The following is a 27,583-nucleotide window of genomic DNA, read 5'->3' on the forward strand; positions in this document are numbered from 1 at the left end:
GGGAGACAATTCATCACTCTCAACTCACAATAACTTGTCCCTGTTGTGCTTCAGTAATGCAAATAAAAAAAAAGTAATTACTGTGCTGCTTCGTCTTCCACACTTTCCAGACCTGGCCCATTGAAAGGACAAAGTTTTGCAATGATAGATGAGACAATCCACAGATGGCACATAATACCATCCAGCAATAGGCATACTAAGACAGCTTCCGGAAGTGGAATCTGCATTGGGAGCGACTTATCAGTTGTGGAGGAGAATATTTCTGTTCTGGCATAATAGTCAAGTGCAGGCATGATGGTCAGGAATGGTAGAGCAGAGAGGGCTGTGAAGAAGACGTCAACCAATATTACACTGACCGACCCTTCTCTAGGACAACACCAAGGCAGCAGTGGCCTAAAGATGAAAAGAACATAAGCACTGTGCCGCCTGGATGTGGCACAGTTGAAGACTAGCTGTTCTACGAGCTCTATAGCAGTGACTTAGGAACTGTATTGTTTCGCTTGTATTAGGAGTTGTGTAAACAGAAGAGATTTTCTTATTTTGTCTGTCGCCTATTGCTTATGACACACCATTTTAAATTCTCAAAGTTAAGTATTGTCATTCTTTTTCTGTAATAAAAATTCATCGATACGAATTTCTTGAATTGTTGTCTAGCAACCTGAGAAAGAAGGTTTCCTAGGCACCCCATATTTAGAAAGTAGGCAGAACACAATAATCTCGAAGGAGATCATGCACAATAAGTAAATGGAATACACAGAATAATTTTATGGACAAAGTTCCGGAATTTTTTGAACAGACCTTGTACTTTATATATGACCAGAATCTGTCTGGATTTTCTGCCACATAATAAGACAGAGTTCCGTTGTGGAATATATTAAAAGCATCTCGCACTTGAGCTCAGGCTAAATTTTGAGCTTCTGTAAAACTTCGTTAGTCTTGGGGATTTTGCATTCTCTTAAATTTGGCATGCTTTTTCCATTGCTTCTACCCTAGTTCTATATAGTTGCTAAGCCCACAATTCACAGGGTGCCGAATGATGTACGAGCAGCTGAACTGCAGGTAAGATTACAGGTTAAGAAAATGTGGAGATGACTACGCTGCTGCCGCACAGATAAGGCACAAAGAGGACCTGCCACGCACCCCTGTAAATCTACCACTTACAGTGCCAGACAGTTCAAGGGGCCTGTAAGTTATAAGTTTGGGTTTGTCATTCTGCAGAGGGGATGTTACAAAGTGGTAAATCATCCTAGAGGAGGTTGCAATCTTACGAGCTTCTTTGGTCTTGGAGAATGTTTCCTGACCCACTGTGAAGATTGAACCTTGGTCTCAGCATCATAACCATAGGATTTTGAAATATATAATGTGTTCAAACATTATGAATTACCTCAAAGAAAATGATTTATTGACAAATAGTTTTGACAGATAGTTAGCATGGATACAGAAAATATCATTCTTGTGAAACACAACTAGCTCTCTATTCTCATGAAGTAATGGGTGCTATCAAGAGGGGGTGTCAGATTGATTCCATATTTTTAAATATCCAGAAGGCTTCCAACACTGTTCCTCATGATTTACTTCGAATCAAATTTCATGTGTGACCGGATTATGAGTTCCTGTCAGGAAGGTCTCAGTTTTTAATAATTTGTGTAAAGTCATCGAGTGAAGCAGAAGTAATATGAGGTGTTCCCCAAGGAAGTGTTTTATGGCCTCTGCTGTTCCTGATCTACATAAATGATTTTAGGAGGTAATCTGAGCAGCCCTATTGTATTGTTTGCAGATGATACTGTCATTTACCATCGGGTAAAGTCATCAGATGATTTAGAAAAGACATTTGTATAGTGTGCAAAGTGACAGTTGACTCTAAATAATAAAAAGTGTGATGTCATCCACATGGGTACTAAAAGAAATCCACTAGGTTTCAGTTACTTGGTAAACCACATAAATCTAAAAGCTGTGAATTATACTGAATACTTAGCAATTATTTTGAATAACTTAAGCTGGAATGATCACATAGATACTTTTTTGGGAAAGGCAAACCAAATACTGTGATTTATTGGCAGAACACTTAGAAAGTGCAACATGTCTACTAGAGAGACTGTTTACACCATGCTTGTCTGCCCTATTCTGGAGTTTTGCTGTGCAGTGTGGGATCCGCATTATGTGGAACTGATGGAAGTCATCAAAAAAGTTCAAAGAGGCGCAGCTCGTTTTGTATTATTGCGAAATAGGGGAGAGAGTGCCAAGGCATCATACATGAATTGGGATGGCAGTCATTAAAACAAAGGCATTTTTTGTTGTGGCAGGATCTTCTCTTGAAAGTTTAACCACTAACTTTCTCTTCTGATTCTGATAATATTCTGTGGACGCCCACATATAAAGGGAGACATGATCATCATGATAAAATAAGAGAAATTAGACCTCTCACGGAAAGATTGAAGAGCTTGTTTTTTTTCCTGTGCATCATTTGAGAGTGAAACAGTAGAGAAATAACTTGGTGGTGGTTCACTGAATCCTGTGTCAGCCATTTAATTGTGAATTGCAGAGTAATCATGTAGATGTAGATATAAATGTAAATGTTTGGGGACGGTGGCAATGGGCAGGCAAATAGAAAATTAAGGACATAGTAATAAGCCAAGCTGAAACAACCAAAGTGTGTTAAAAATTTTGAAATGAGACAAATGTAAAGCTGCTTGACTATGGGAATGTAAATGCCACCTTTAGAAAAAAAATTGGAAAAAAAGGGGAGGAGGTGTTTGAATATAAACAGTTCTGGTGGAAAACCAGTACTGATCAAGGAGAGAAAGACAGAAAAGTGGAAATAAAATGTAGAATGGCTATGTAAAGGAAATAAAATTTGACATTATTATGAAAAGGGAAGAGAAAGTTGAAGAAGATAAGATGGGATGTGCTACTGTTATAAGAAGAGCATAATAAGATTGTTTTTACCTGCACAGCTATTTCTAACCCTTCAAATAGGTGTGTTAATAGTGCAGCTAAGTAAAATAAAAGGCACCTGGGGTTGTGACCACATTTAAAATTATTGAAATCCTTGGGAGAACTGTGACAAAGCTGTTCCACATCGAATGTGGATATATGAAGCATGTGAAAAGTCATACTTCAAGAAGCTTGTAATAAACTCAGTAACAAAGAATACAAGCGTAACTACTGAACCATCAGTTTAAAAATTCGTGATTGCAAAGTACTGATACTGATTACTTACAAAAGGATGAAATGATTGATAGACGATGAGCTGAGGGAAGGGCATTTTAGTTTCTGCAGAAATATAGGGATAAGGAAAGCAATACTGAAGCTCTATCTTATCTTAGAAAACAGACAAATCCACATCAACATTTATAGATTTAGAAAGAAACAGTTGAGAATAATGACTGGAATACACTTCTTGGTATTGCAAAGTTATCAGTGACAAAATACAGGACATGAAAGTAAAGCAGTAATTAAAAAGAAGTGAAATGCAGCAGTAGATCTCTATATCTATCTCTATTTACTGTACACTGAGGAAACAGTAAAGGCAACCAAGAGAAGTCTGGTAAAGAAATAAAAATTCAGGGAGAAGGAAAAAAGCTTTGACATCTTGAAATTTGCCAGTGACATTGTAATTGTGTCTGAAATGGTAAGACACTGGATCAGTTTTAATAAAATGATAGTGTCTCAAAAACAGATTATAAGATTAACATCAACAAAGATAAGATAAGAATAATGGTGAGTGTAGGCAAATTAAATCAGGTGCTGTGAAGGAATCTGGCAGCGAGACACTAAAGTTAGTTGATGAGTTTTGCTATTTGAGAGCAGAAAATTAAGAATGACTGAAGTAAAGAGGATATAAAATTTAGACTGGTATAAGCAAGAAAAACTTTTCTGAAAAAGAGAAATATTTTGACTTCTAATAGAAACTGAAGTGTTAGGAAGCCATTTATGAAAGTATTTGTCTGGGCTATAGCTTTACTTGGTAGTGAAACACCAAGGATAAACAATACTGATAAGAAGAGAAAAGAAGTTTCTGAAAATTAATGCCGCTTAAGATTAACTGGGTAGATAGAGTAAGAGATATTGGATCAGATTAGACAGAGAAGAGATTCATGGGACAATTTGACTAGAAGAAGGGATAGATAGAAGGCTGATAGGGCACATTCTGGGGCAGCAAGAATAGTTAATTTAGCTATGGAGAGAAGTGTGAGATGACTGATTTTTGCAGGCGAATCAGGCAGATTTAAGTGGATGTAGGTTGCAGTAGTTATGCAGAGATGAAGATATTTGCACAGGAGAGACTAGTATAGAGAATGGCATCATATTGAAGACCACAATGCAGCTTGTTCATAATTATCAATATTTTGTTTTTAGTTCTTAATTAAAAACTTTTCTTAAGTCACTCTTCGCTCTCCTCAAGAATCTCTTCTCTGCTGCTTGTATTTTACTGTCGTCATTGTTTTTATGTATCCAACTTTCACTGCAATACAACAGCAATTAATCACCATAGTTTATAATATTTGATTTTGTAACTTTTCAGGTTTTGTGGGTGATAGTTCTTATTGTTATTCCCCACATTGCTATAAATGTACGCTAATGAGCCGAAACATTATGACTATCTGCTTAATAGCTTGTGTGTCAATTGTTGAAATGAAATACATCACTGATTGTGCATATCAGGGATCCGATAGTTCGTTGGTAGGTTTGTGGAGGCGTGTGGAATTAGATGTCTTTGCACAGGTCATGTAATTCATGTAAATGATGGGCAGCTGATATGCGTATGCAGCAATGACACCCGATACTGACCCAAATAGATTTCATAGGATTCGCATCAGGCGAATTAGGTCACTGAGACATCAACAAGAGTTCACTATAATGCTTCTCAAAACATTGTAGCATGGTTCTGGCTCTGAAACACAGACAATTATACTGCTGAAAGACATCACCATCAGGGAAGACATATAAAGCATGAAGGGATCCAGGTGGTTCACAGCTGTCAGCTTGTCTTCGAATACTACCACCAGTCCCATGCAAGCACAGGAGAATGTCTCCCACAGGATAATACTGCTCCCACCAGCCTGTGTCCATGATGCACTGCACGTTTTTAGTCGCCATTTACTTCAATGACAGCGTTTGTATAGATGAACAGTGGCCTAGTATTAAAAAAAATGTGATGCACCTGAAGAGCCAACATATTTCCACTGATCAACAGTAGAATTCCGTTGGTCCCATGCCCACTGCAATTGTAATTGACAGTGTCATTGAGTCAACATGTGAACATCTAGAGGTGGTCTGCTGCGGAGCTCCATAATCAACAATGTACGATGAATGGTGTGCTCCATAACATTTGTGCATGCACCAGCATAGAGGCCACATATCACCATCTGTGCTACTTTACAGATCAGACAAGCCTCCAAACCTCACATTCTGTGAAAAGTCCTGGACGCCCAGCCATTTAGTGCCTAGTGGTAGTTTCACAGTACTTCTACCTATTTTCATAGATGCAGTTTTGAAATACTCATTCAAGGTCTCTGCATAATAATAATCTGCCCTTTGTCATAGTCACTTATCTCCATGGATTTTCCTGTTTGCAACCCGTATCTATGCTAGGGTGATCCCATGTCTGTTTCTGCCCCATTTATATAGTTTTGTTACTGCATCACATGCCCGCAGTGCCACCAAGCACTATCAAGGGTCACGGTGGGCAGAGGTCATAATGTTTTGGTTTATCAGCGAATGCAGCTTTGCATCTCTTTCATTATGATAGTTCTGACAGTTGGCTGACTCTGAAACTACATGTTGAGTACATCAGCAAGAGTTTGGGTTTAAGTTTAAATACTAACACTTTCACTTCAAATTTGGTACCAAACAAACAATAATGTTCAGAATTAAAGATTCAGCTTTTAGGTCTCCTCAGTCAGGATTAGAGATAGTGAAATCAACAAACATGACTCTTCCTTTTGAGACTGGTGACCAACGCACCATAATAATGTTGTGTAATATGTAGCTCTGCAAGAATTGCAGCTGTGCAGAAACTGCATAATTTATTTGTGGTAAAATGTTGCAAAATGTGTCACAGATTACCTCATGATAGGTCACTGATATTGGCAAATAGCCTCAGCTTCTACACAAATTTATATTAATGAGAACAACAAAACACTTTCATTGTAACTGATGTTCAAGATTATAAATTGCCTGGAAATAAGATAACTCGATTATTGTGTACCTGATTGAATTGCAGGAATGACTGTAGTGTTGTAGTGTGCACAACAATGCTGCAGTAACAATACTGAACGTTGTTGTTATTGTACCATAAAAAAGTTTATGGCCTATCAATATCACTTAAGTGAATCTTCATCGCAACTCAAACATATAGAATACTGTTTAGTCCCATTGTGTGATGTGCATGCTACAATGAATAAATGTACCCAGATATCCCCCCCAAAAAAGTAGGACTTTATTACATGGTACCTTAAACAAGTACAACAGAAAACAGTTTCTGAGGTAATACCACTAGACTGTCCTGATCTGATTAGGATTGACACCAAGCACAATGATAGTTTCTTGAATGTACAAGCCACACCTTAATGCTAATGTAGCAAATGAGTTAAGAACACTGTCCGCCTGCACAAAGACTCGGCAGTTCGGACATGGTATGAGAGGTTGTACCCTCAGATTGGTCTGCACTGCACTCTGACTAATTGTATTGTGATTGTGGGACCACTTGTGCAGTCAGTCAGGCAAGGGATGTGTGATGTATGAGAATGCATCTGTGATGACCAACAAGGAGTGTGGTGGTAATGGAACAGGAACTGTGGAAAGGCAGTGAAGGAAGTGAGCAGTGTCTTGAATGTTGGATGACAGGTAACGGGCAATAGTTTGGAGGTGTTGCTCAACAAAGGCAGTGGTTCATTCTACGGGGAGTATTGTACCCAGCCAGAAGGGGGATGAGCTGTAGGGTTGGGTTTGTGGTGTTGACCTAAGTCCTTGAGGTGCTGCTGGAGGTCCAGTTCAGCAGCTTCTGTTAGGCTTCTGGGATGAGATAATGGTTGTAACGTTTAATTAATGAGCAGCATTCTATGTGCATGACAAGTAACTAACTGTTCACATGAATGACCACTGTCAACTGTGGCAACTGTTAGCAAAACATGGTGTGCACCACAACACGAATGATTTCAACTACTACTTCACTACACATGCCCTTTGGATACTCCTTTCCAGCACAAGTTTCTCTGAACTATGAAAGTGAGTTGCTATTGTGTGTTTCTAAGAATCACACATCAGACAGCTGTAGGCTTTCCTTTCCTTTATTTTACTTATTGTGCAATCCGGGAATTTTCATTGTTAACTAAGATGTTTCATAGTCGGCTGAGATTTTTCTTCTTTAAAATAATTTGCATCACTCAGTCTTAAGAATTATTTTAGCAGATTGTCTGGACCGAGATCCGGAATTTAGCTTTTTGGTGAACAGAGTTGTGACAGTTCAGTAGTACATACCTATTAACAGTAAAGAAGTAAATTATTTAAAGACAAGTGTCGCACTTGTGTTGAAATTCCAATACCGATACTGCCAAAATACACAAAAGTGGTATTTACCACCTTCATCACGTTGAAGTCATGGTTGCAAAATACTAATGGAAAGAGTTGTAGAAGCCATCCTTGGGGAAGATCAGTTCAGTTTGGGTTCGGGAGAAATGTAGAATGTGCAAGGCAATATTGATACTAAGACTTAAAAGCTAATTTGATAAAGGCAAACCTACATTTATAAACATAAAGAAAACATGTGCCAATGTTGACTGGAATACTCTTTTTGAGAGACTGTTCATAAAAAAGGCACTGCAAATAAATCAACAACTTAAACAGAAACAAGAATGTAGCTCTAGCGTACGAAGGACATTAAATTGAGTAATACAGCATTTATTTTAATCCATACATTGAATAAGCTGTAAAAAAAATAAAAAAACAAGTAGAAATTTGCAAAAATAATTAAAACTCAGTGAGAAAAAATAAACACTTTAAAGTTTGGTGGTGGTGGCATTGTAATTCTGTCAGAGATAGCAAAGAACTTGGTAGAACTGTTGAACAGAGTGGATTGCGCCTCAAAATGAGGTTCTAAGATGAATATCAAAAAAGTTAAAACTATCTAATCATAAGCAGTTGAATTAAATCAGGCAATGCTGAGGGAATTGGATTAGGAAATGGTACTGTGCTTCTCTCATGCACAAAATATATTAGCAAGCTATACAAACTGTTCAATGATCCAGCGTACAGTAAATTAAAAAGTGATCTGAAGGGTAGGATCCAGAGAGAGACTTTGGAACTCATTAGGAAGAGCTCGCTTCCAGTGCAAATCACTAACGCTTTGTGTCAATAGGCTGCAATTTGTCCTAGAATATTGGCCTACCCAAGATCCTTAAGAATGGGGTGCCTCTCTGTCCCATTGTAAATAACATAGGATAACTTACTTATTTTGTTGCCAAATATCTGACATAACTATTGAGACCTCTCATGGGCAAATGTGATCTCTCTCTCTCTCTCCCTCTCCCCTTTTTTTTCTCTCTTTTTTTCCCTCCTCCTTGTAGGGCTCTTTATAGCTCATTAGCAACAAGTTTGTGGAGGGCACGGTGGCATCATTTAAACACATGCTTACTTCAACATACATACTGGTTATTTCATGACCAATATTTTGAACAAGTGGACAGAATCACCATGGGAAGCCCTCTGTCTCCTGTGGTGGCCAATTATTTTATGGAGGACTCCAAAGAAAAAGCACGACCATCAGCCACTCTGACTCTCTCGTTTTCTGTGGTATGTGGATGATACATTTGTGATGTGGCTTCATGGACTTGATACTCTACCTACGTTTCTTCAGCATTTCAATTCACCCCGTCTGAATATAAACTTCACAGTGGAAGTGGAAAAAGCTGGTACTTCAAATTTTCTTGATGTTTTAGTACGAAGGAAAGCAGATGGAACCTTGGAACACAATGTCTGCTACAACTCAACACATACAGATCTATATTTGCAGGCCACAAGCTGCCATCGTCCTGCACAAAGCTGTAGTGCATTGCTTCAGTCTTTTGAAGAATTTGAATGTTATCCAAAAACTTCCTAATACACTGTAAAGAAACTAGGAGGGCTTTTGACGGCTTTAAAATTACCTACTAGTGATAAGAGTAAAGGAATTGGATCCTACACGAAGGCGATGAGCTACGTCAGGGTATTTCAACTTGAGTGACAACCCACCATCAGGTGGGCAAGGATGGGCTAACAACTGATGCACAGGTAGTCCTATAGCCGGTCAATAGCATACGTGATTCTATGATTCTAGTGCACTGACAGAATGCACATGATTGTACTGCACTGAAAGAGCACATGTGAGCAGGGTTGGCTTAGCAGCTTCCTCATGCACAGAATGCATGCAGTAGGGTAGGTAGCATATTGTTCAACCATCTCAAGTTGACATTTTGCATCGTGGCTGTCGGGAATGGCAGGAGGTGTGATTAGGACTGCTGAGGGGGGAGAGGTGAAGTGAAGGCAACATTGGCTGCTTGCTGCACTGCTGGTGCCATTATCCTTAACAATGTGTACAGTAATACTTTGCATCTAGGTGCAGATTAATGTTGGCAGCACTCTGAGATAGATATCTTTCAGCTAGTGCTGATTTTCTCAATTTCTGGTAGCTCCTGTAAAATTGTCACATTATTGTGGACACGCATAACCTGCCAACAAAACATGGGGAGCACACAGGATGTTCCTTCACCTACTGGGCAGCATTGGAATTGCCTCTACTTTTTCAAATGCAATCCAGGCTCATGCTCAATTTGAACATCAGCTTGCAGTAACATAGCTAGAAAAAAGAAAATTTTTGCACTTAAAACTGCATAGACACTGACATAAGATGCAGCAATTAGTCATACGAGCATGAGAGTGAGTTATGTTATATGAAGTAGATTGACTGGGAACATGAGATACTCTCTCTACAGACAGTAAAATGAGGTGATTCTTCACTACATGTACATTAGCAGTGCCAACATGAATGTTCTTACTATTTGCATCTTGTTTAAATATGAAAGTTGTTTGCAATTTGAAATGTATTATGTTCATATATAGAAACATTCCACATGGGAAAAATATATTAAAAAACAAAGATGCTGTGACTCACCAAACGAGAAAGTGCTGGTATACACACACACACACACACACACACACACACACACACACACACACACGGGAGGGGGGGACACGCACACGCGCGCACAGTTGCTTCATCGGGGGGGGGGGGGGGGAGTAGGGATGTGGATTTTTGGGGAGGGGGTGGGGAGTCGTTCAGTCCCAGGGGCGGGGGGGGGCTTGCCATGGGGAGGGGGAGGGACGGGTAAACGCTCGCACACGCACGCGTGTCCATCTGCACATGTGCAGACACAGGCGGACATGTGTAAGGGCAAGGCCTTTACATATGTCTGCCTGTGTCTGTATATGTGCGGATGGATATGTGTGTTCGTGCGAGTGTATACCTGTCCCTTTTTCCCCCTAAGGTAAGTTTTTCCGCTCCCGGGATTGGAATGACTCCTTAGCCTCTCCCTTAAAACCCACATCCTATCCTCTTTCCCTCTCCTTCCCCCTTTCCTGATGAAGCAACTGTGGGTTGCGAAAGCTTGAAATTTGTGTGTGTGTTTGTGTGTTTTTTATTGTGTCTATCTACCAGCGCTTTCTCATTTGGTAAGTCATAGTATATCTTCCTTTCCATATATGGTACTCTAATGAATTGTAAACATAAGAGGAATCGTATCGTTATGCTGAGTGGTCTGTTTAATCCACACTTATTTAGAATATAGGGTAATTTTATTATTGGTTATGAATTTTAGACTTGTATGATAACACCCATAAAAGTGACGGATATTTGCCACCGTTTAATGTTATCATTTTTTTTTGTGTTGCATTAGGCTTTTTGAGGTAGTTTCCACATAAACAGGCATCAATAGGGCTCAGACTTGCTGAACAAGATTGATATGTTTTTCTGTTTAGTCATAAAATGTACCTGACCAGAGAGTTTGTGTTAACTGTACACAACTAACTTACTCCATTTTATGGTATATTATATGACGATGCTATACAAGCCCAATGTTTTTAACTTGTGGCTCTTGGCTGCTTAATGTAAGTTGAATCTGTGATTTTATTTCATTTTAACGTGGTATAAGATATAGTATTTCCATAGATCTGAAAATACTTGTGTTAATCAAGTGGAACATGTCAAAATAAAGGAGAGTTACATGTGACTTAAGGCTGCTCTACGATTTAATTTTCAGCAGTTTCTGTTCCTCGTGCAAGGCAATGCCTGTGCTCACTAAATAAAATTATATTCTGATTAAAATTAGCTGTGTAGTGCTGCAGCTTGTAATTTATACATATGCTCAGTACAAGCTACTTCTTAAATTTTGCAGTTTGCTAAGTTACATATGTGAATCTAAGTTGTACTCATTAACATGGAGCATGAGAACTCGTATAGCTAATGCAAAAACAACAATTGTTGTGGCACCATTTGTACATGATATTTTTAATTTTGTTACAAAAATTGTGATTGGCTTCTTCACATTATGTTACAGGCTTGTATATGGACCCCACTGATAAAGTAAACAGAGCTTTCATTGTATGATAAACAGAGCTTTTATTAAAAGTTCTTGTGTGTGTCTTTCTGATCACTGTCAGATTGTAATCATAATTTCCTGAACAGCACTTTATTCATTTATCAAAGTATTATTATTTCTACCCTTTCTCAGACGTTATGTCTCATTAAAAATGGAAAGTGACACGGACTTTAATCAAGTGTGACTTCCTTTTAACTGTACGGTATATGTTACATTGCATTTAGGAACTTTCGGGTAATTAAACAGGTATCAATAATTACAGATTTCTGTAGTTGTTTATATACGTTTGGATGTAGTTGTATTGTTTTCATGTACTGGTGGATATTGTGTGGTATGACTCCTGTAGTTGATAGTATAATTGGTATAATGTCAACTTTATCCTGGTGACACATGTCCTTGACTTCCTCAGCCCGTTGGATGTATTTTTCAATTTTTTCTCCTGCTTTCTTCTGTATATTTGTTGTATTGGGTATGGATATTTCGATTAGTTATGTTAATTTCTTCTTTTTATTGGTGAGTATGATGTCAGGTTTGTTATATGGTGTTGTTTTATCTGTTATAATGGTTCTGTTCCAGTATACTTTGTATTCATCATTCTCCAGTACATTTTGTGGTGCATACTTGTATGTGGGAACGTGTTGTTTTATTAGTTTATGTTGTATGGCAAGTTGTTGATGTATTATTTTTGCTACATTGTCATGTCTTATGGAGTATTCTGTATTTTCTAGTATTGTACATCCGCTTGTGATGTGACCTACTGTTTCTATTTGTTGTTTGTAAAGTCTTCATTTATCTGTTGTGGTATTGGGATCTTTAATAATATGCTTGCTGTAATATCTGGTGTTTAATGTATGATCCTGTATTGCAATCATGAATCCTTCCGTCTCACTGTATATATTGCCTTTTCTTAGCCATGTGTTGGATGCGTCTTCATCAATGATGATACGAATGCTTGCCATGTAGTGTTTTCTTTTTCCAATTTACTTTCTTTGTATCTGTTGATGTTATGTGATCTAAAGGGTTGTAGAAGTGGTTATGAAATTGCAGTGGTGTAGCCGATGTATTTATATGAGTGATTGCTTTGTGTATTTTGCTAGTTTCTGCTTGTTCTATAAAGAATTTTCTTAAATTGTCTACCTGTCCATAATGTAGGTTTTTTATGTCGATAAATCCCCTCCCTTCTGATCTCTGCGTAGTGTGTATATTTAGTGTACCGAGTGCTCCTATATAAACCAGTAGTTGTTACTCTTCTATAGTTGTATTTTCATTTATTTTGTTGTGTATGATTGTGTTGATTGTTGTTATTGTTGTTTCGACTTGGGGGTTATTTGGGGGTCTATGCAAGAATGGTCTAATGTCTGTATTTGTGTCTTTGTATTCTATATATGCCAGCTGAAATTTTTCTTCTACATATAACATGTCCCCCCCCATGAATCATGGACCTTGCCGTTGGTGGGGAGGCTTCCGTGCCTCAGCGATAAAGATAGCCGTACCGTAGGTGCAACCACAACGGAGGGGTATCTGTTGAGAGGCCAGACAAACGTGTGGTTCCTGAAGAGGGGCAACAGCCTTTTCATTAGTTGCAGGGGCAACAGTCTGGATGATTGACTGATCTGGCCTTGTAACAATAACCAAAACGGCCTTGTTGTGCTGGTACTGCGGACGACTGAAAGCAAGGGGAAACTAAGGCTGTAATTTTTCCCAAGGGCATGCAGCTTTTCTGTATGATTAAATGATGATGACATCCTCTTGGGTAAAATGTTCCGGAGGTAAAATAGTCCCCCATTCAGATCTCCGGGCGGGGACTACTCAAGAGGATGTTTTTATCAAGAGAAAGAAAACTGGCGTTCTACGGATCGGAGCGTGAAATGTCGAATCCCTTAATCGGGCAGGTAGGTTAGAAAATTTAAAAAGGGAAATCGATAGGTTAAAGTTAAATATAGTGGGAATTAGTGAAGTTCGGTGGCAGGAGGAACAAGACTTCTGGTCAGGTGATTACAGGGTTATAAACACAAAATCAAATGGGGGTAATGCACGAGTAGGTTTAATAATGAATAGGAAAATAGGAATGCGGGTAAGCTACTACAAACAGCATATTGAACGCATTATATTAGCCAAGATAGATACGAAGCCCACACGTACTACAGTAGTAAAAGTTTATATGCCAACTAGGTGTGCAGATGACGAAAAAGTTGAAGAAATGTATGATCAAATAAAAGAAATTATTCAAATAGTGAAGGGAGATGAAAATTTAATAGTCATGGGTGACTGGAATTCGGTAGTAGGAAAAGGGAGAGAAGGAAACGTAGTAGGTGATTATGGACTGGGGCAAAGAAATGAAAGAGGAAGCTGCCTGGTAGAATTTTGCACAGAGCACAACTTAATCATAGCTAACACTTGGTTCAAGAATCATAAAAGAAGGCTGTATACATGGAAGAAGCCTGGAGATACAGACAGGTTTAGGATAGATTATATAATGGTAAGACAGAGATTTAAGAACCAGGTTTTAAATTGTAAGACATTTCCAGGGGCAGATGTGGACCACAATCTGTTGGTTATGACCTGTAGATTAAAACTGAAGAAACTGCAAAAAGGTGGGAATTTAAGGAGATGGGACGTGGATAAACTAAAAGAACCAGAGGTTGTACAGAGTTTCAGGGAAAACATAAGGGAGCAATTGACAGGAATGGGGGAAAGAAATACAGTAGAAGAAGAATGGGTAGCTTTGAGGGATGAAGTAGTGAAGGCAGCAGAAGACCAAGTAGGTAAAAAGATGAGGGCTAGTAGAAATCCTTGGGTAACAGAAGAAATATTGAATTTAATTGATGAAAGGAGAAAATATAAAAATGCAGTAAATGAAACAGGCTGAAAGGAATACAGACGTCTCAAAAATGAGATCGACAGGAAGTGCAGAATGGCTAAGCAGGGATGGCTAGAGGACAAATGTAAGGATGTAGAGGCTTATCTCACTAGGGGTAAGATAGATAATGCCTACAGGAAAATTAGAGAGACCTTCGGAGATAAGAGAACCACTTGTATGAACATCAAGAGCTCAAATGGAAACCCAGTTCTAAGCAAAGAAGGGGAAGCAGAAAGGTGGAAGGAGTATATAGAGGGTCTATACAAGGGCGATGTCCTTGAGGACAATATTATGGAAATGGAAGAGGAAGTAGATGAAGACTAAATTGGAGATATGATACTGCGTGTAGAGTTTGTCAGAGCACTGAAAGACCTGAGTCAAAACAAGGCCCCCGGAGTAGACAACATTCCATTGGAACTACTGACGGCCTTGGGAGAGCCAGTCCTGACAAAACTCTACCATCTGGTGAGCAAGATGTATGAGACAGGCGAAATACCCTCAGACTTCAAGAAGAACATAATAATTCCAATCCCAAAGAAAGCAGGTGTTGACATATGTGAAAATTACTGAACTGTCAGTTTAATAAGTCACAGCTGCAAAATACTAACGTGAATTCTTTACAGACGAATGAAAAAACTAGTAGAAGCCGACCTCGGGAAGATCAGTTTGGATTCCGTAGAAATGTTGGAACACGTGAGGCGATACTGACCGTATGACTTATCTTAGAAAATAGATTAAGGAAAGGCAAACCTACGTTTCTAGCATTTGTAGACTTAGAGAAAGCTTTTGACAATGTTGACTGGAATACTCTCTTTCAAATTCTGAAGGTGACCGGGGTAAAATATGGGGAGCGAAAGGCTATTTACAATTTGTACAGAAAGCAGATGGCAGTTATAAGAGTCGAGGGACATGAAAGGGAAGCAGTGGTTGGGAAGGGAGTGAGACAGGGTTGTAGTCTCTCCCCGATGTTATTCAATCTGTATATTGAGCAAACAGTAAAGGAAACAAAAGAAAAATTGGAGTAGGTATTAAAATCCATGGAGAAGAAATAAAAACTTTGAGGTTCGCCGATGACATTGTAATTCCGTCAGAGACAGCAAAGGACTTGAAAGAGCAGTTGAACGGAATGGATAGTGTCTTGAAAGGAGGGTCTAAGATGAACATCAACAAAAGCAAACGAACATAATGGAATGCAGTCGAATTAAGTCTGGTGATGCTGAGGGAATTAGATTAGGAAATGAGACACTTAAAGTAGTAAAGGAGTTTTGCTATTTGGGGAACAAAATAACTGATGATGGTCGAAGTAGAGAGGATATAAAATGTAGACTGGCAATGGCTCGGAAAAAGTTTCTGAAGAAGAGAAATTTGTTAACATCGAGTATAGATTTAAGTGTCAGGAAGTCATTTCTGAAAGTATTTGTATGGAGTGTAGCCATGTATGGAAGTGAAACATGGACGAAAAATAGTTTGGACAAGAAGACAATAGAAGCTTTCGAAATGTGGTGCTACAGAAGAATGCTGAAGATTAGATGGGTAGATCACGTAACTAATGAGGAAGTATTGAATAGGATTGGGGAGAAGAGAAGTTTGTGGCACAACTTGACCAGAAGAAAGGATCAGTTGGTAGGACATGTTCTGAGGCATCAAGGCATCACCAATTTAGTACTGGAGGGCAGTGTAGAGGGTAAAAATCATAGAGGGAGACCAAGAGATGACTACACTAAGCAGATTCAGAAGGATGTGGTTTGCAATGGGTTCTGGGAGATGGAGAAGCTTGCACAGGATAGAGTAGCATGGAGAGCTGCATCAAACCAGTCTCAGGACTGAAGACCACAACAACAACATATAACATATGTGTCACTTCGTGTTCTATTTGTGGTTGTTCTGGTGGCTGTCTTAAGATTTTGTTTTCCTCTGTTTGATTTATGTGTGTTGTTCTTTGTTTGTTTGCTCTGGGATGTTTGAGTCCATTACTGTATTTTATTCTTCTTCTGATTGCACATTATTTTGCTCCAGTATTTGTTGTACTTGTTGTTTGATGTTTTCTAATTCTGACTGGGGTATCCTGTTATTTTTGATTATTAGACGGATCTGATCAGCTAGTCGTCGTTCTGTTAAAAATTTTAATTCTGGGTATCTGGTAATAAATGTTGTGTATACTTGTGATCTGTATCCAGTTGTGTTGGTTCCTAAGTTTGTTGCTTGGTAATAACAGAACATGAGGTGCCGGTTAACTTCATCTGACCATCTCATCCTCTGTCTTTGTTTTCCTTCTAGGGTAGTTGCAGAAAGCATATCCTGCAAAACACCTCTATTTTGATTTAAATAATTTTCCGTGTGGCTAGCAGTGTCATTACCGTTGTGGACTGGCATAGGCTACAAGCGTCGTCCCCGACCATGACAGCGCTTGTCCGAGGCTTCATTAGTTCTGTCCTGAACCAACTAATCAGACTAAAAGGGGGTTAGCCCTATTAGTGGTTTGTTCTTTTCGTCGCCTTTTACGACTGGCAGAACATACCAAAGGCCTATTCTTTTCCCGAGAGTCCATGGGATTTATTATTATATTATTATTATTATTATTATTATTATTATTATTATTATTATTATTATTTGCACTCACCTTTTTATTTTGTATTTTTTTGTAGATTCTCTGTAGCACAGCTTTCCCATGCTGCTGCTGCTGCTGCTGCTGCTACTTTGTCCTTGAGACAGCTGTTTTGTCTGTTGTATCAAAGTTTTGAGTTTGATTGTCAAGTGAGATCCTCTCTAAATCAGAAATCAAAATCTATTAAAAGATGACTGTGTTAATCACATACTTTAAAATATGTTGTTGATGTTGGCCCAGAACATGTTTGCTTAAGAGTATATTAAGAACTAAGAGAAAATGTTATGTTTTCTTTAAAATAATCATTGAACTTAATTCTTCGGGTCGCTAAATAATTTTCTTTTTATACAGGTGTTCATCGCTTTGTTGTGAACAGCCGCTACAGAGCAAAGCCAGTCCTAGAAGATCATGAAGGTCACAGTAGATGTGAAATATGCTTGCTATCAGAGCCACCCCAACCAATAGCTGCAGAGGACTTTTCCAGTTATAAAAAACCAATTATTACATCACCTGTCCTATTTACAGAAAGTAATAGCTGTGGTTTTACATCACGCCAAAATAATGACAAAGAAGGTGAGAAAGACTATGGGGAAGTGGATTACATCACACCAAGCAACTTGTATAGTGAAGCATATGGGGGAGAAAAGAAAATAAATAGTGCTAAGGAAGAGACAGAAAAGACAAAAAATGCAGGACAGGGGAATGAGTCTCGGCTTCGTGGTGGAATGGACATGGATATTGCTAGTGGACAAGTGGATGTAAATTTTGCGAGGAGGAAAAAGATGCCCAGCCATCCTAAATCTGCAAAAGGTGTTGGAGACTGTGACAAATCTCTTAAAACTCTGTTGGGGAGTGTCAGTGCTGGTGAAACTAGTTCTGAATGTGCATCATTTTTTAACAGGCCGGTTGAAAAAAATTGTATGCGTGCTTCTCACAAAGAGCAGAAGGGTCCTATGGTTAGGTTGGACAAAGTGCAATCACAAGTACCAAAATTAAATAAGTCCATAGTTTCTGTGACTGTACCACTTACCAATGCTGGCAGTAAACGTTTAGGTCCATTTCCTCCAAAATCAAGGGTTTTTGCAGATCCAGTAACTATTGGTTCCGGACCACCAGTACATGTTGTGAGGCCACCTGCACCAGTTAACTCATTGGCACTTAGATATCAGAAAGGAGTGTGCTGAGATACTTGCTGCTGCTGTGTATAATAGTATTTGATATAGTATAACAGACATTATAAATCTTTCTTATTAAGTATATTGTCACTAACTAAATAGGCCATTTTTATTATACAAATCAAATGTTTGCACAAACATTTTACATTGGCAAGAAATTATGGTAAGTCAGGAAAGTATTTTGTCTGTAAATTTTTTTAAAGAAATTGTACTCTTCATTTGTATCATATTTCAGCCATTAGTGCAATGGCATTCTACTAATTGTGGATAAATATTACATATTATTTAAATAATGTAATTGCTTGTCAAAATGTTTTTTTTAAACATTCCATTTTCTATACTATGGACGTAAGCAGTACTGCAAAACATTGAAAAATTCATCCAATACAACAGTCTTCTATATACTTTAACTGTTATTCACTAATTTACTAAAGATTTTGCAGCAGTGTCAGTTTTTAATAAAACAGCATTATTATTTCCATTGTAACAATGTTGACATTGTTCCACTGTAGCTGTTGTAGAATAATTCAAACAAAATCTAACATAAGTAGTGCGGAAGTGCCACAATCAAGCAGTGTTAACTGGAAGCAAATTAACCTATTGAGTGTAGATGGGGATTTCTGTGGATTCATTGCAGATGGTAAGGACAGACAGTCTTGTGAACCAGTTCTGAACACATTTTCTGAAAACTGTCTTTTGCATAGAGACACACAATGGAAATATTTTAGACCTAATAGCTACAAACAGGCATGACCTTACCGGCAGTGTCAGTATAGAGATGGTTTAGTGATCATGATATCGTCATAACAATAGTTATTTTATCACCATCATTGTGTTTTGACTCCAGTTTCGTGGGTGTGGTGTACAAGTGCTTGCCATCTCCTTCTGTCTTCATCCATCTTCTGTTACAGGACAGCTTCCCATTTATGTCCTTTCTCCTCCATATCTGATCTTACAGTCTGTATCCAGTATTTCCTTGGTCTTCCCAATGGTCTTTTCCTACAAGGTTCAGGTTGAAATACTTATTGGCAGGTCTTTCGCTATTCATTCTCATTATGTGCCCATACTACTGAAGCCTACATTTTTTTTTATGACACAGGTAACAGTATCTTCAGTACCTGTTATTCCTTTCACCACATTCTTGATTTTGTCCTATCTAGTTATTTGATTCATAGTTCTAATGAATCTCATTTCTGCTGCCTGAATTTTGCTGAAGGCTGTGTTTAGTAGGATCTGTGTATCTAAGCCATATGTAGGCATTGGTACAAAATGAATTTGGTACACAGTCACTTTTGCTTTTTGTGGCATTTTATCATCCCAGAGAAGATTTCTGATTTGACTGAAAATTGGATGCTTTCTGTATCCTGCTGAGTACTTCCTGGTGATGGCTTTTGTGATCAAAATGTGAAAAAGATTCTACCTTGACTCCTCCTAGACATGTATTTGAGATTGTTCCTTGTCTGTTGATGCTCATTTCTAGTATCTTTGTTTTGTTTATTTGTAGTCCGAAAGTTTTGAAAGTGGTGTTCCAGTCATTAAGTTGCTTCTGTGCTTCAGCTTCTCTCTCCTCATGCTATCAAATCATCAGCAAAAACCAGTGCATTTGGTTCGCTGTCTATTTGTTGATAATGATCTTGTCCATTGCTATTATAAACTGGAGTGGTGATAGACACTTCCTTGTTGGACACTTCTTTGTTTCAGACCATTCTAATCATCTGTTGCCTATCTAGACACAGCTGTAACACTTTGGGTATAGCATCTTGACTTAAACAGTTAGGTACCTTGGCACCTTTAGGTCGTTCAAACATTCCCATATCTCAAGTCAACTAATACAATCACAGGATTTCTTCCATATTCCCAGTACTTCTGTCAGCATTCATACTGCAAAAATAAGATCCACAGTACCATGGTCTTTCCTGAATCCATGTTGTTCTTCCTCAAGCAAAGGTTCTATTATCTTTCCAAGTCTCATTTATATGATCTTTTCTGACTGCTTTAGGGTATGTGACAGCAGCATGATGCCTCTGTAACTTCCACATTTTTGTCTATTGCCCTTTTTGAGCAGAGGGAGAATGATCTCCTTTACTCCAATCTTGTGGGTGTTTGTTTTGTTCCCAAATCACTCTGTATAGCCAATTTAAGCATATATTCCAGCTTCCTTGTTCATATCTGATCTGAGATCATCAAACTCTGTCGACTTTACATTACACATACTCTTTAATGCTGTTTCTACCTCATACCGTGTTAATGGGCGTCTGTTGATTTGGACTTCATTAATTACTCTATAGTTGTTGATGGTTGTGTTGTTACCATCTCCATTTAACAGCATGTTGAAGTACTTTTTCATTTCAACCCCAACCTCTCCATTTGTTCATATTAAGTTACTGTCATCTGTTTCCAGTGCAAGGATATTTACAGATTCATTTTGTTAACTCTATAGTACTTTGTATAGTAATTTCCTACTTCCCTGACAGTCTTTTTACAACTAGTTTCTTTCTCTGGTATTCCTGTGCAAGATGCTTATTCATTTTGGCTGTCATCTGTTTTTGTTTCTCATGGTCTAATTTTCTTTCAGTATGTTCCTATCTTTTTCTGTTGTCTTCACCTGATCTTTCACGAAGATGTTTCCTTCTCTTATGATGTGGCACTCATTTTTTTCCGTTTACTCCAACTTTCTCAGTTTTGGGTAATTTGGCTATTATTCTTGCTTCATAGTTTCTTTTCTTTTCCATGCCTTCAACAGCCACATCTTAATCTTTGGCATTCTCTTTTGTTTAAATTTTGGCACTTGAACATTTTCGGTCAGCAATTAATAGCCAGTGGTCGCCATCTAGGCCTCACTGAGTATGACGTTAACATCTGTAACGTACGACCACTTTTTCTATCAGTGATGATGAAGTCTATTGGCCTGTAACTCACTATTCCAGCTGTATCCCATTACAGGTAAGTTGTTTTGCACACAGAAATCAATTAGGTTATCTCCTTCTCTGTTATTTTTTCTTACAGTTCATTAAGAAAAATGCTCTTTCTGCTCCATGGTACATCCTATCTGTGATGCATATACTTGCAAAACAGCACGCTGCTTATTACCAGCCCTTAGTCTCATCTGAATGATCCTGTCACTCACATATTTGACATTTGTCTGTATGTCTATATCTTTATGGAGGGTGAGGCTGGCTCCATGTTTTAAGTCACTGTTGTTACTACTCCAGTACAGCAGACATCTGATTCTCAGTTATTTCTTCCCACAGCTTTATTACTAGTTCTTCACATTTGTTGGTGCGAATGAGCATATTGAGTGTACCAATTTTCAGTCATTCCTTTTTGGGAGGGTTTTGGGTCTTTCGGTATCTTTAATGAGCAACAGGCATTTTTTCGTCATTAGTTCAAGTAGTATTAGAAGAACTGTCACGTATTTTGTTTAATTCATTCTTCCATCTGAGGCTTGGTTTAGGTATGAAAGCAGTATATATTTGCTCAGCAGTTGACAAAGCATAACTCAGATGAGGATTTTCTTTCAGGGTTTCTTCCCTTAGGCTTTGAAGACCCCTCTTCTCCACGAGGCAGTGGTGTCCTCTTCTAATTATCCCCAGGGAGTATGGGTTGCCTCATCAGCCATTCTGAAAGTGTCTTTCTCTGCCAGACGTGCCATTAAGGTTTTTGCCCATAACCATGGGCATGGCTTCCACATTATGCCCCTTGGCACTGGGTCCCTACCTGAACTTAGACATCATTTCACTCCGGCCTACTAATGTGGGGGATGCCCAACACTTCAGTGTGGATGCACTACACAAGAATTATCCTAGTGGATGATTGGGAAAGTGGTCCTGTCTACCTTGAGCTGCATTAATGGTTCTGTAGAATGCCACCAATCTAAGGTTGTGGTTACTGAAATCAATAAATCCATCAAGAAGACTAGGAGAGATTTTATTCAGGAAAGAGCAAATTAGCAGCCATTCGCATTGTTCTTAATTCCAGTATGATGGCCATAGAGAAAGTATAGGCAATGTTTAAACTGGTTTTAAAACCTTCTGTGGAGAAATATGTGCCAAATAAGTGGATTAATGGAAAAGATCCAACATGGTTTAAGAACAAAATTCAGACAATACTGAAGAAAGAGAGATTGTTGCATTCTAGGTTCAAAAAATAACTCAGAAATGTCATCAGGGAAAAGTTGGTACACATTTGTGTGTTTATAAAAAGACTGATTCGCGAAGCAGACAACTTCCACTGCATATGCTAGGGAAGGATCTCGTTGAGAAACCAAGAAAATTAAGGACCTAAGTAAAATTTGCTCAGTGGATTGAAGGTTTCAATTCAGTCACTCATTGACCAGTCTGGTTTGACAACAGAATATAGCCAAAGTAAATTTGTAGTTTTAATTTTCACATTCAAAATATCATCCACATAGGAGGGGCATTAATTTTCACATTGAAAATATCATTCATGCAGGAAGATTGTACATACATGCTACCATTGGACTGTTATACAGACTCTTGTATGGAAGAGACAGAAATAGGCATTGCTGCCATTGAGAAGCAACTGAATGAAAGATTCTTCTTCGGCATGGACCACTTACTTAGCTTTCACTTGCACAAATCTTTCACCAAGTGCAAAGTCCCAACTGACTGGAAGAAAAGCACAGTTGCCTCATGTATATAACAAGGATAAAAGAACTATCTGACAAAATTAGAGACTAATATCCTTAACATTCATTTGCTGCATAATTCTTGAACACATTCTCATTTCGAATATAAAGCATTTCTTTGAGTCAGATATGCTTCTGTCCACAAATAAGCGTAGTTTGAGAAAGCATTAGTCATCTTTTCTCACAGGAGATCCTGTTGCAAACCATGGATGACTGGCAACAGGAGGCAGATTCCATATTGCTAGATTTCCAAAAAACATATGATATGATGCCCCACTGCAAACTTAAGGAAGGTATGAGAATATGGAATAGGTTCCCAGATATGTGAGTGACTTGAAAACTTCCTAAGTAATAGAAACCGGTACATTTGCTTCGGCCGTGGGTGGTCGTAGAAGACAAGGGTACTGTTAGGAGTGCCCAGGGAAGAGTGATAGGACCACTTTTATTGTCTGCGTACATAAATGGCCTGGAGGGCAGGATGAGCACCAATTTATAGCTCTTTGCTGATGAAACTGCGGTCTATGGGAAGGTGTCATCGTTGAATGGCTCTAAGAGTATAAAAATGTTTTTGACAAAATTTCTAATCGGTGCGATGAGTGGTAGCTTGCCCTAAATGTAGAAAAATGGGAGTTAATGCAGCTGAGTAGGGAAAAGAACCCTCTAATGTTTGGATATAACATGAGGAGGGTGCAGTTTAACTCAGTCACATCGATTAAATCTATGCGTAATGTTGCAAAGTGATATGAAATGGAATGAGCACATCAGGTTGTTGTAGGTAAGGTGAATGCTCAGCTTTGTTTTATTGGGAGAATTTTGGGAAAATGTAGCTCATACATCAAGGAAACGGCATTCTATAATGGTAGTATAACCTATTCTTGAGTACCGTTAGTGCTTGGGATCCCCACCAGGTTGAATTAAAGGAAAACATCAGAATGATTCTGTGATGTTCTGCTTGATTTGTTATCGGTAGGTTCAATCAGCACACACATATAATGGAGACACTTCATGAACTCAAATGGGAATTCCTGGAGCAAGATGATGCTCTTTTTGCAAGGCACTGTTGTGGGAATTTAGAGAAACAGCGTTTGAGACCAGCTGCAGAACGATTCTACTGCTGCCAATAAATGTTTTGTGTAAAGTCCATGAGGATAAAAATTGAGGCTCCTACAGAGGCTTCTCATCAGTCATTTACCCTTGCTCTATTTGCGAGAGGAACAGGAAAGGAAATAACTAGTAATGCTACAAGGTATCCTCTGCCATGCACTGTATGATGGTTTGTGGAGCGTGTATGCATGTGCAGATGAAGATATTTTTAAGGTAAAAGTTAGCACACCTAACAACTGAATGACAGATCATGCATGGAGTGGAACACTTCATAACAAAACCCCACTCGGTTCACTTCAAACAGTTGGATGCCTGTCCACAGTCCTCACCATTAGTGCTTTGTTTTACTAAATCTCACTGTTAAAAGACAGCACTTTGCACACATTCAAATTTGCATTATCACTTTGGTCAAATGATTTTACAATTTGAAGAGCATAACTGTGCATTTCCTTGTTTGTGTTAAGTTAATTTTGTAATGTATAAAGACACTGTGAAATAAAATTATGAGCAGTTTCTCACAAATAAGTACAATTTAGAAACAACAATGGCTAACCTGAGCAAAATAAGAAGCCTTCATTCCTACTCCTACTTCTAACTCGTAAGTGTTGAAGAAGAGCAGGAGTGATTGTGTGGCTCTTGATGTGCCGAAGCAGTCTTGTTCCTTTATGAGCTGCTTTATTCACAAATAGTTTTCATCAACAAGAACAAACAAAAGAACCCTAAAATCCTTCTTACAATTGTAACAGCTGCTTCCTCAGTTGCACAGGTGCTGCAGAACCATATATTTGCCGCCCAAAGCCATTGAACAGTGCAGGAAATTCCAGCTCAGTTCAAAATCTCCCACTACATTCAACCACTCCTGTCTATAATTTGGAGGCTGTTGTTAAACCTACAAGAAACTCAAAAATAAAACTAAGCACTTCAGACAAAATAAACTCCATCCCCACCACACCCAAAAAAGGCTGCCATGCACAAACAAAAACATACTACTGAAAATGGAAAGAAATGTGTTATCCCGTAAGTGCTACCATTCCATATTCCTCTACAGTGTTAAATATTCAAATATTCTTGGACTCTTGACTAAGATTTAAACATCAAATAAGTGTTTTGCTTTTCAGAGAAAGACACATTCAGAGGTCAACAACTTGGCTTGATATAGTTTTCCAGATATTTGAACAGAGCTTGGATTGTGACAGATTTTTATACTTGAACTATAACTTCAAACTGAGGTAACTATTCCCGTAGCAAGAATTCAAAGTGTCAAGCTAATCTTGTTGCTAGTGGTATAGTGTCTTCGTATTTTCCTTTACTATCAGTGGTCCAAAAGAATGAAGTATTGCCTTGAAATCATGAACGAACACAATTATGAAACAGAATACTCCTTGCCATCATTCTCTCTCACAGGGTTCACACGTGTTCCACAAAAGGTATTAGTTCGCCCAGTGTTGCACTTCTTTCTGTGATTTCATCTTGGCTTCAAAATTTACTGCTGTGGTGACAGTTGTTTCTAGTAATGTGGACAGCTTGATCACTGGAACAGTGAGTGTAGTTCTATCTACGTGTAAATGAAGTGACACATATTGAACAATACGAATGGAGCTACACACGTGCCTGGCAAACTAGGACATGGCAAACAGGTACAAGGTACACAAGTGTAAATGCATATTTAGGAGAGTAAACCATGATAGGACTATTCTACCTGGTTTGGAAGATAAATGTGACAGGTTAACTCTCTCCTACTTCAAGAAGAATGTAATAATTCCAGTTACAAAGAAGCATGTGTAATTATTACCATACCATCATTTTAGTAATTCAAGGTGATAAAATGGCATGAGTTATTTGCAAATTAATAGAGAATTTTGTGGAAGATAACCTTTGGGAAGTTCAGTTTGGATTTCAAGAGAAATGTAGAAATATACAAGGCAATACTGACCGTAAGACTGGACTTAGAAAATGAAAGCATTTTTAGATCTCAAATGAGTGACAATGTTGACTGGAACACACTCTTTGAAATTATGAATATAGCAAGGATAAAATACAAGGAGCCAAAAGTGATCTACCACTTCTACAGGAACCAGACTGTAGTTGTAAGAGTCAAAGATTATGAAAAGGAGACCGTTGAGAAGGGACTGAGGCAAATCTGTTGCCTCTTCTTGATGTTATTCAATGTGTACATGAGCAATCAATAATGAAAGTCAAGAAGCAGCTTGGAAAAGGAATTAAAGTCCAGGGAGAAGAAACAAAAACTTAGAATGTTTGCTGACAAAGACCACTGTAATTCTGTCAGAGGTGCAGTTGTGGGGAGTGGATAGTGTCTGAAAAATATGTTTTAAGGAGCACATCAACAAGAGTAAAACGAGGTTAAAGTAATGCAGTTGAATTAAATCGGGGATGCTAAGGAAATTGGATACGGAAATGAAACACAAAAAGTAGCAGATGAATTTTACTATTTTGGCAGCAAAATAACTGATGCATTGGTGAAGGTATAGGAGGAAAAAAATACATCATCAAATTTCTGTGTTTATGTAGACTTTCCCAGCGTATTAGTATATAAAATTCTTCTCGGGTTTCCAGCCAGATCAAACTGCCATCTGAGCACAATATTTCAGCGGTCCACCTGGCCGCTATCATCAGGTGAGAAAAGCTATGCTGCTCTCGCCAATAACTGATCCCACTCGCAAATGACTGCACCTTTATATGCATCGGAAGTACAAACAAGCACGCGCTAGATACAGTACGCATGTGCTCAATCATTCCTGCTGCCCCCCTGGCGCAAAAAAAAGTTGCAGCACTGCCTCCGGTGGTGAATACTTAGATGTTAAACTCTAGAGCCCCCTATAACTGGCTGGATAAGTCATATCAAAAGTTGGAGGAAAGCAAGGTCATACCACTTCCAATACAATATCCCCCGTCATGTTGAGACTTATGGCTGAGGACAGCATTTAAACGTAGATTGAGTATTCACAAATATTTCATACCAATTTAAAAATTGTTAATTATTGATGCACTTTCAAGGAACTGTGTGGTGGATATCGATCTTGGTGAAGTGTATTCTCTCTGATTTTCAGAGATCTTTGGACCAGTCAGATGTTAACTTGTCTTTAAAGTCATGTTTCTCTTGTACAAATTTGGTGTACACTGTCTTGTGTTAATAATAAATCACACACAATTGCAAGTTGTATTATTGGTGTTTATTTGTCGTAGACATAATTAACCACAGTGGTGATCCTGACATGATTTGAAAACACAATCTGGATCACTCATTTTGGCTGCCTCACTTCTCTCAGGACTGATCAGCGCTGCCAGTTTGAGTCTCAGTTATTTACTTGCTTCTGTGCCTCATGCAGTGTGGCCAAATTTTACCACTGCTTATGATCCACAAAGCAATTGCCTCACCAAATGATGGCACAGAACACTGAAAATGGCTTTAATGTTCCATGGTGGCCTCTGGTCCAAGGTTTTACGACGTGTCTTTCTGAGCATCCAATCAGCCCACTAAGACAATGTTGATGCCTCTCTTGCTGAACTACTTATATGATGAGCCTGTGGTCATCTCTG

At 38.5% G+C, this 27,583-nt stretch overlaps 1 protein-coding gene across 2 annotated transcripts in view; it reads left to right on the top strand.

Annotated features, from left to right (window-relative positions):
- Positions 1 to 27,195, top strand: part of LOC126284158 (uncharacterized) — an 85,357-nt gene extending 58,162 nt beyond the window's left edge. For both annotated transcript variants that reach the window (XM_049982881.1, XM_049982882.1), the window contains exon 4: positions 17,450 to 27,195. In XM_049982881.1, coding sequence (XP_049838838.1) covers positions 17,450 to 18,282 — 833 coding nt within the window. In that variant the 3' untranslated portion in view covers positions 18,283 to 27,195. The remainder of the gene's footprint in view (positions 1 to 17,449) is intronic.
- Positions 27,196 to 27,583: the final 388 nt, after the last annotated feature.

This window comes from Schistocerca gregaria, chromosome 8 (genome assembly GCF_023897955.1).
Source record: "Schistocerca gregaria isolate iqSchGreg1 chromosome 8, iqSchGreg1.2, whole genome shotgun sequence".
Lineage (NCBI taxonomy): Eukaryota > Metazoa > Arthropoda > Insecta > Orthoptera > Acrididae > Schistocerca > Schistocerca gregaria.